The sequence below is a fragment of the Mycetomoellerius zeteki genome, unplaced genomic scaffold (assembly GCF_001594055.1).
Source record: "Mycetomoellerius zeteki isolate Tzet28-1 unplaced genomic scaffold, Tzet1.0 scaffold274, whole genome shotgun sequence".
Taxonomy (NCBI): Eukaryota; Metazoa; Arthropoda; class Insecta; order Hymenoptera; family Formicidae; genus Mycetomoellerius; species Mycetomoellerius zeteki.
The window spans coordinates 324858-335531 of record NW_017257254.1 but is presented as its reverse complement, the minus strand read 5'-3'; the positions used below and the strand labels follow the sequence as shown (position 1 = coordinate 335531).

Genomic DNA, 10674 nt, shown 5'->3' with positions numbered 1-10674 from the left:
TGAACGAATCATAGTCGATTATTCTCCTCGAATTCGACTGTAATTGGTCAATTTCTTACGACTTAAGGCTTAAAACATCTATTGTAGATCCGGACTAACAGTAACCATAAGACGTACCGTAAGAATCAGCCAATTAGAATTAAGAGTTCGAAAGAATTTTCTACTGTGATTGGCTGATTCTTACGGTAGGTGTTATGGATACTGTTACGAAAGGTGTGTGCCATGGCCTTAAGGCTGCAGCATAGACTCTTGCATAACGCATAACGCATAGTGCATAAGCGAATCAACTAATCAGAATCTTCCCTTTCCTTCCATTCCATCGAAAAGAAGAATTTCGATTGGTCGATTCCCTTATGCACTATGCATTATGCGTTATGCAAGAGTCTGTGCTGCGGCCTTTAATGCCCGTATCAGACTACGGATTGACGATTACGATTGATGGTTGCCTGGTTCTATTTCAGCCAATTACGATAGACTCGCTACATCGTGATTGGTTGAAGTAGAACCGAGCAATCATTAATCATCAATCCGTAGTCTGATACGGGTATAACGGTTGCTCGGTTCTACTTCAACCAATCGCGATATAGCGCTTCCATCGTAATTAGCTGAAATAGAACCGGGCAACCGTCAATCGTAATCTTCAATCCGTAGTCTGATACGGGCATTATACTGGCTGCGTTCAGCAGAACGTTCGTTTTGCAACTGTTGGAAGTTTCCTTCGAGCTGATTGGATCATACTTTTAGATCTAGAAGAATGGTCCTATCTCAGCAGACAATCATAAAACGGTTGCAAAACTGTTGAGTCTGCTGAACGCAGCTATTGGCTATGTTCCAAATTTACTGTCAGAATTGAAAATGACAGTTTACGTTACGTGCATTATAGATTTTCAGTACAGGCAGTCAATTTTGGAACATAACTTCTATAGGGTCTTTAATTTTCGCTGATGCTACGATTTTATCGGCGTGTCACAAAAGTGAATGTGGTACGTAGTTCTTGAAAACGGACATTAGTGCGCTAGCGTACGGGAAGTTAGAAACGTTACAGGAAAAAGGCCGAGATGACCGTTCTCAAGTTTCTCTCCGGTAGAACACAAGACAACAAAACGATGAATAACGAAATATTTCAACGAAAACGATCTATTTGAGATTTAATCGGCGGTAGAGGCGGGAAGAATACATAAATTATTGACAGTTTACTCGCATTTCTCACGCCATAGTAAAATCGTCGAAGATAAAACGTTTATACAATACAAAAACGGAAAATCGAGCGCGAGTATTAAATCTTGCAGATATATGCTTACGTCGACGTTGCAGTAATTCTAAATAATTCTTGACGGTCAAACGCATTCGTTGATTTGCGTGTGTCATCCAGAATAATGATTCCTTATTATGTAAATTACACATAAGGAAATGCTATGGTGAAAAAAAAGTGTTTGAAATTCTTTCAATCTTTTGCAACGGATGGTGGCACTCGAAAATGACTGACTCTACCTCTGCTGCCTCTTCTTTTGTCGGGTAACTTGTCTGCTCACTTATACAAGTTTCACGATTTTTCATGTGACTGTAATATTTGTTATATTAATTTCAAGTTTTTAAATGATACACAAGATAAATTCCATTGCATGAACATCGTGATATAAAAGATAACTTATGTATTTCGTGGAAAATATGCATTTAACCTTATATTTTATACGAATAAAATAAGAATAAATGAAGATGACTGATAAGAAAGAGATAGGCCCGTATTCATAGTCGGATCTTATATTTAAGATCATCTTAAGTACAATCTTAAGATGTCATGAACCAATTAGAGAGCTGCATTAGCATCTTAAGACATTACTTAAGACAGTATTAAAATAAGAATGGACCATGAATTCTGGAGATAAATAGATAGAGAGACAGATAGATAGAGAGGGAGAGAGAGAGAGAGAGAAAATATCCAAATATATAAACTTTTAAAACATGGTAGCTCTTTTTTACAATTTTTAATATCCTTATATTTGCCATTTTTGTTACATTTTAATGTAATATGTTATGATAAAACCGTAAAATTCATTAATTATGCTTAAGATTTTAGAAGAAATACAGATTAAATATGTTCGTGTTTAATATTATTAGTAAACATGTGTACTTAAGAATGTATTGGTTGTATAGTCCCTGCGACTAAATTTAAAGACTTGGAAATGTATTTAATATTTACACTTCAAATAAGCTATATATATATGAAAGTTGTACAAATAAAATTATATTTTTATAGTTTATAATCTATTTTTATAGTTTATCTAGTCTATTTGTTATTAAAAATTAAATTATTTTTTTACAACTTTATAAGAGAAATCTCAGTTTTTTGTGTGAGTACTGTAAGTGTTCAAGATGATTTGTAAGTTTCATTGTGATTGTCTTTTTACTTATTTTATAAATAAATAAATAAAATTTTGTTTATTTACAGAACAACTAACATGTTCACGCAATAATATATATCTTTATATTATATTATAAATTATCTCGAATATTTAAAGTATTTGAATAAAAAAATTCTGATTTTTTAATGATATATTTCTTAATATTTTTATCAGTCACATATTTATTTCTTATTGAAATAATTTTGTATCCAAGTTCTCTAAAAATCGCTATATTTTTTTCTAGCACGTTAAAATTCAAAATAAAATAACTAATAATTTTTTCATAATTTTTTTAATGTTTTCAAAATATGTCCAATACATCCAATACATCCAATCGTTAAAAATACTTTAATTACGGTATATTAATCGATATAAATTTTGTTTATTGCATTTCTTGTTGAATAATTTACTATTTAAACTGTATGTAATCCTTTTTATTTCATGAATTATATAACAATTAAATTAAAGAAAACAAAGGTACAAATTATAACCTAATCTTTATATATGATACAATAATCTCTAATAAAATATTTATTATAAAAATAAACAAAAATTTTTAAAAATGCAGGAATTAAACAAAAATTCTTATGTTATCTAATAAAATTGTTTTATTTACTACATTATAATTTTAGAATGGCATTTTGGATTGTAATGTTATGATTGGATGTTATTTCAACATATTTTTGTTAAAGTAAAGTACTAAATTCAGAAATTTGAATACAAAATATATCCTTTTTTATGATAGAAGATAGAAAATTGTCACATACATGAGGAAATGTTTAGAATTACCTATGCATATGTCTTTAATACATAATATTCTGTTAATAACAGTCTATTATCAATAAAACTTACGAATAAATTTTATCTACTTTTATTTAGCGAATGTACATCTTGTAGAATAATCAGCAACATAGTGACTTTACTGAAATGTGTTGTACGGACGGCATTTGTGATAGTAAACAATGTCTATTGCATACCTACATATGTAGTATGGATGATGTTATTGTTTCCTGTAAAAATATATCAACCTCAAGTGTACTGGCGAATCGAAGGCCTATTTTTCCACTGGTTATTGGCAATGGTATCAATGTGGACTTGGTCTGCAGGTTACGACAGTAAGTATTAATGGAAGAATGCAAATTAGAAAAAAAGTTTGTTGAAAAGGAAAATAAATTTTTTGTTCTCCAGTAATAGAGCAAGGTGATGACATACAGAAAATTATAAGCGAAAAAACATTAGTTATAGCGAATCATCAGAGCACTGGTGATGTTCCTATATTAATGACAACATTTAACGCCAAACCAAATGTTTTACCTAATTTAATGTGGATAATGGATAGAGTATTCAAATTTACTAATTTTGGGATAGTTTCTATATTGCATCAAGATTTTTTCATTATATCGGTAAGTACGAATTTGTTTCTTAAAAATGTATACAGGGTATTTCTTGAATCAGTCGCTACTTTATGTGTATGTTTAAATTCTTCACGTATTTCGACGACTCAATTCGACAATTATTTTTATATTTGTGTGTTGCTGTATATGTTCTCTACAGTCATGTTTGTTTACATACTTCTCATTATTTTAGGTATCGACGATAGATTAGTGAACTATATTGCAAGTATAAGTAATTGAATTGGAATTGAATAATTAACATGTTAGGCCAAAATCAGACTACACATTGAAGATTGAGATTGAAGATTGAAAGATTGAAATTTGACCAATCAAAACAATAGGAGCTAAAATTCCTTTGTCCTCAGCGGTCAAATTTTAATCTTCAATCTTCAATCTCAATCTTTATGCGTAGTCTGATTCCGGCCTTACATAATGCTATATCGATGAATTTGTCTTTTTATATAAGGGTGTCTGGTAAGTTTCGACAAAGCGCTTGTGTATAGATGAGCGGACTAAACTGAGTCGAAAAGTCGTGTATCATTTTGCAATTTTCGCAACAATTAACAAGATATTAATTATTAAAAATTGTTGAATATATTGGTATTCAATAATTTTTTACTCAAATACTATCAACTTTACAGAAAAACAAGAGAAAAAAATTGTTTATTTTCTTATAGAACCCAAGAATTTTTTCAAAATTTTTTATCAACTTTTTAGTACTGCATTTTCTTATTTTTACCAACATGAGAAAATGGTATTAAAAAATTTTGAAAAAATTCTCAACTTTATAAAAAGAAAATAAACAATTTTTGTCTCTCGCTATTTATCTCAGTTTAGTCCGCTCTATCTACACACAAGCACTTTGTCAAAACTTACCAGACACCCTGTATATACTATAAGAATAGGGAAAGGAAAATATATGATTTTATTTTAAAAAACAATTTAACTTCGATTTTTTGTTAAAAAAAGGAATAATTTTGAAATTTTTCTTACATTTCTCACAATTCTTCATTAGAAACTAATAAACTTTTGAAACGTTTTATTGTTAACCCATCGAAAGTATTTAAAAAATCATGGCGACCGATTCAAGGCAACATACATGACTATATGTATAGTATCTATTGAATATAGGTTTATTCTACTACTTACTTGCTTTTTACAATGTAATATAATGTAACAGAATTCGGGTTATCTGTTACCTTCAGCTAATATATATTAGATAACTATAGGGACGTAAACGAAGGGAAGAAAGTTTAAAACAATTACAAAAACATCTCAAAGATTCGTACATACCACGAGATAGAAAATGGATGGTACTTTTCCCGGAAGGAGGCTTTTTGTGTAAAAGACGAGAGACCTCACAAAAATATGCTAAGAAGAATAATCTGCCTATTCTTGAAAATGTGACTTTACCAAGAGTAGGAGCTATGCAGATGATTTTCGATACCCTTGGACCAGCAGGGAATAGGAATACAGAAGATCAACACTTGAATAGTCGACCAAGTATAAAATTGCATTTTGTATCATAAATTATTGCATGTTAATTTTATTATTTATATATTATGTGTACGTATTATAACATAACTTGATAATGCTTTTGAGACTTTCATGGCTTTCAACATATATCTTATTATATACATTAATATATACATATATCAATGGTGCAAATTTTACTTATAGTGGTATTATTGCAAAATATATTACATAATTATATATCTATAGGTTTGATGGTAGTTAATCCAGAAATTAGTTGGGTTCTTGATATAACAATAGCGTATCCTCAAGGTAAGCCGCTTGACTTGCCTACTATTATAACTGGTTCAAGACCTCCGTGTGAGACGGTATTATTTTATCGACTTTTCCCTAGTTCAGTGGTAAGTAACTTGACATGAAATATAACTTATAACGCGCAAATACGCATAGCAATATGTTATATACGCATAGTAATATTTTATGATGGTAGGTACCTCGCGAACCAGAACAATTATCCAGATGGTTATATGATAGATGGGTAGAGAAAGAGGTACTATTGGAACATTTTTATAAACATGGATCATTTCTTGGCACAAACGGATCAAACAGAGGAAGTACCAAAGTACATCAAGATCCATTAAGATTCCTAGTCCTTCATTTATTCTTTATAACATCTAGTTATATACATTATAACATGCTTACGTATGTGCTATCTTGCTTTTGGTAAGATGTTTTTATATTATGTGCGACGCACGATGGTCCAAGAAGGAAATCACAGTAACGAAGTAAGATATCCTTGCCTTAAATAACCATTTTCATGTTTATGAAAATAATTCTAATAAATGTAGATTATTAAATTTGGCAGTATACCCGCAATATACGTCACTTGTAACACTTATTTTTATTTAAAGCAACAGTTGCAAATGAGTGGTATTTACGAGTGGTATTTGTATTTTGAAGCCAACATGAAATTATATATAACACTTTTTAAATTTGATTTCAAACTTAGTATATTTTACATTTAGCAAAATACAATTTCAGTTACATTTCTAAGTCCGGAAAATCAATTCGGCGCGCAATTCGAGAGACTACAAATGTGGTATATCATTTACATGAAATTATTTAAAGCACTCAAGATCTAGCTTCAACCGGTATAGGCATTGCTTCTTACTTATTGAAAATACAATTTGTTTCTGTAATTTTTAATGATTGCTACATAGCTTTAAAATTATTTTTCTCGACTATATATATTATATACTGTACAAAGTATAAATTACATAACAAACCTGTTTTTATAATAAATTAATATTCGTATATCTTCGAACTTGACGATGGAATATTCTTAGAACAGTATCGTTGGTGTGACGCCAAATTGTAAATTTATTTTCTTCACTTTTGGACAATGTAGGATATAAAAATATTTAATTGTAAATTTAGAATACGCATGGAAATAAATATTTCCTTTGTAATATCAAATATGTGATCTCTTATTTAATAGAGGTGCATAACGTGTTTTGCTGCAAGTTCTTGGGAATGCGTAAAAATATGGCATTTAGATTTTTTATCAAAGTTAGATAATTTCGCACCTCTTAATTTACACGATTCTATTATATATATTGTATAATAAATATTATCCGGTTTCATGGATTCAATTTTAGGTATCAATTAGGTATCATTCACATTAACTTTTATTACCTTCACCAATAATATATGGAAATAATGTTTGTATTTACACATACCTGGTAGTTGTAACAAAATCTTTGTAATATATAGCATCGCATGTGTGTTTATGTAAGTTGATTATAAAGTGATATACATTTTATATCGATATACAATAGGAGAAACAAATTTTTGTGAAATAGTAATAGCCGAATCTTTTAAAAAAGTACTCATTTAGTTTTTTATGATACAATAACAAAAGATATTTTTCAAAGAAAATATGGTCCATTTTTAAAACATTTTTTAAACATCACGTTAGGAATTTTGTAATAATAAATTCGTAACTTTAGCGACATAAATTAGAATTAGATTAATAGAAAAATATGATTGTTTGAAAACAGAAAACAAAAAAAAGGTTTATGGCCTTTATTTCCGATTCGTTGTGTAGTCACATTACGGTCTTACATTTTGTATTGCAAATAAAAAAGATATTGTACCGGATGTATGAAATAATAAGTGGAATATATTTTTCATATCCAAAAATTATTAAAAGCATATAAGAAATCTTGGGTCTTTTTCAAGCACGTTTCGCTCTTTTCTCGACATTTCTAATGGCCTTTAATTGTAACAATACAATAACATGATGTCCTATGCTATTTTAATAACTTATCCTTAAAAATTAATTCATAATTGAAAGTCTTGGAAGAAAAAAAATGTGGTAATTTTTTAATTATGAGGGAGATTAATATTGGTTAACGATCTTGCATATAGTTTATACGCTTATTTTCATTATTACACCTTAGAACATATACTACTGGAAGATGAATAGGGTGCTGAACGTGAAGCCAACATCTGTGCGAGAGAGAAAGTTGTAGAGTCCCAAATGTTCGCAATGCGCATGTGTAGCACTGTCGTCTGTGTGAATTGGGCCGCGGTCTGATTCACGCTCGTTTAAAAATCATTTCATCCTTGTTATTTGTCAAATGTTGAACGAAGACAAATAATGCTCATGAGCGTTATCAGCATGTATCGGACCACGGCCTTATACGTACAGTTGGTTTAGAGCCGGTTGTTCCACCTTTTGGTAAATTTTACCTGTTAGGTAAATCTGGCAATCCGCGCATGTGATTGGGTAATCTTGCAACTTACCCAACAGGTAAAATTTACCAAAAGTGGAACAAGTCTTAGGCCGGTATTCACACCGGTAGTCGGTTTTTATTTCAAGATCATCTTAAGTAACGTCTTAAGACGCTAATGCGGCTGATTGGTTCATGACATTTTAAGACTGTACTTAAGACAATCTTGAATATAAGATCTAACTATGAATACCGGCCTTAGGGCTGATTGTTCCAACTTCTTGGTAAACTTACTTGTTAGGTAAGTAGCAAGATTATCCAATCACGTGCGCGAATTGCTAGATTTACCTAACAGGTAAATTTCACCAAAAGATGGAACAATCGGCCCTTATGCCCATGTCATACTATGCATTGCGAATTGAGGATTAGAATTCAATCAATCAGATAATTTGAAGTTTAATCCGTTTCGTTCTAATTAGCTGAATTCTAATCCTCAGTCTCCAATGCGTAATGTGACACGGGCATTAGTGTTTCTTACGGTGAATTCGATCACTCGCACTACACTGGATCAGTGCACATTAAAAAGCTGCTTTACATAAAATATCTGAATGCAGTGATACAATATAATCAACTTTGACAATGAAATGATACATATATATTTTGTTAAATAATGTGACTATATTATTAGTAGATAGTTAATCGTTTAAAATATTTATATACTTTTACATTTAACTTTGTTAATTTCATGTAAAGTAGCTTTTATAGCAGTATGCACTGATCTAATGTAGTGCAAGTAACCGATTTCGCTATTACACATTCGTACATTACACAGATGCGTAAGAAATACTACACAACTGTACAGCCGGTTACAGAAAAGTTGCAACACTTTTTTTTCGATGGATTTCGGAATGCAGTTTGCTCACCAAGCGATTGGTTCTTATTTATGAATCCACAAATAAGTACCAATCGCTCGGTGAGTAGGCTGAATTCCGAAACCCATCGAAAAAAAGTGTTGCAACCTTTCTGTGACCGGCTGCACAATTCACACAGACGACGGTACTGCGCATGCGCATTGCGAATATTTGGGACTCTACCTTTCTCTCGCAGATGTTGGCTTCACCTCGGTATACGCGGGTCAGCATAGACAATTCCTCTTCCAGTAGTATATGTTCTAATTGTAAGAATTACACCTACCGATTACCAATTGTACTGATCTATTATTTATATTGATTTTTACAGCTTCTTTGGTATTGATTTTCATTGCAGAACTTATTATATTTTATATTATACATAGTTGGTACCACAAACCTACGTTCTCAGGACATTATCTGAATTATTTTTCTTGGCATCCTCTGCCAGAAGATGGGCACTACCATGGTGTAATAAAGAAGAGGTATGCAGTTGTGCAAGAAGATGATTAATCAATGAGGATGGTAGAACAAGTGACCGGTTATATTAATATATCAGCCAATCAGCGTTTTTTCTGAGATACTAAAAATGTGGTATAACTTAAATAAGGAAATGACAATTAATGACTTCATTTTGTTGCGCACTATTGTGACTTTTTATTATTAATTACACAGGTCTACAAATTAAAGGGTATTTAATATCACATGAAACTTTATATTGATTTCCAAAGGAATTTGGTGCGCTGAATCCAAATCTGGCCAGAATGGCGCCATCACGTCAGGATTTTGAGATATTCTAACCTAAAAGTGCAAAAATGGCTGTTGTACGGCATTATTGGAGTTTCCTCCTGGTTGCAGAGAATTTTACCGACAAAAACTAAACAAAGTACCGTAAAGTACGAGTTTTGCCCTTTAATTTCCATTTTGAAACGTTCAAATAGGATTTTTTTTCACCGAGATACAGCAGATTTAAGTTTTTACTGCATACAGAAAATCAAATAAAGCGATGATATCGGTTCATTTGAAATACCTTAACCCTTTTGATTTTGAGCAATTCTGGAAAAGAGTTTGTAGTTCAAAGGGTCCCAAGGATCGCTGCTTACGAATCTGGACTCAGATTTCCAAAATTCAAGATAGCGGATTGAATATGGCGGACGTCGATCCAGAAAATTTAGTCTTGAATTTTGGAAATCTGACTCCAGATTTGTGAGCAGCGACCCTTGGGACCCTTTGAACTACAAACTCTTTTTTCCAGAATTGCTCAAAATCAAAAGGGTTAAGGTATTTCAAATGAACCGATATCATCGCTTTATTTGATTTTCTGTATGCAGTAAAAACTTAAATCTGCTGTATCTCGATGAAAAAAAATCCTATTTGGACGTTTCAAAATGGAAATTGAAAGGCAAGACTCGTACTTTACGGTACTTTGTTTAGTTTTTGTCGGTAAAATTCTCTGCAACCAGAAGTGGTTGCTACTCCAATACTCCAATAATGCCCTAAAATAGCCATTTTTGCACTTTTAAGTTAGAGTATCTCAAAATCCTGACGTGATGTCGCCATCCTGAAGCCAGATTTGAATTCAACGCACCGAATTCCTTTGGGTAAACCTCTTGCTTCTTTTGTGATAAAAATCTTGTAAATCTGTGTTATTATTAATAATAATTATTATAAATCCCTTCTAGTTAATAATAATATTATTAAATTATTTATATATATGAAAAAGGTAAAGATAAATAAATAAAATGCTTTATGAGAATTTATT

The 10674-nt window shown here is 31.2% G+C and overlaps 1 protein-coding gene across 2 annotated transcripts; it reads left to right on the top strand.

Annotated features, from left to right (window-relative positions):
* The first annotated feature begins 919 nt into the window (after positions 1–919).
* Positions 920–6431, top strand: LOC108724099 (acyl-CoA:lysophosphatidylglycerol acyltransferase 1). Of its 2 annotated transcripts, none has more exons than XM_018450272.1 (6): positions 920–1515; positions 3282–3517; positions 3591–3805; positions 5026–5299; positions 5519–5670; positions 5760–6431. In XM_018450272.1, exons 1-6 carry the CDS (start codon positions 1478–1480, stop codon positions 5994–5996), a joined length of 1152 nt encoding a protein of 383 aa, XP_018305774.1. In that variant the 5' UTR covers positions 920–1477; the 3' UTR covers positions 5997–6431. The 2 variants fall into 2 exon arrangements, with proteins under 2 accessions (XP_018305774.1, XP_018305775.1); XM_018450273.1 differs by having other exon boundaries at positions 921–1515; positions 3300–3517.
* Positions 6432–10674: the final 4243 nt, after the last annotated feature.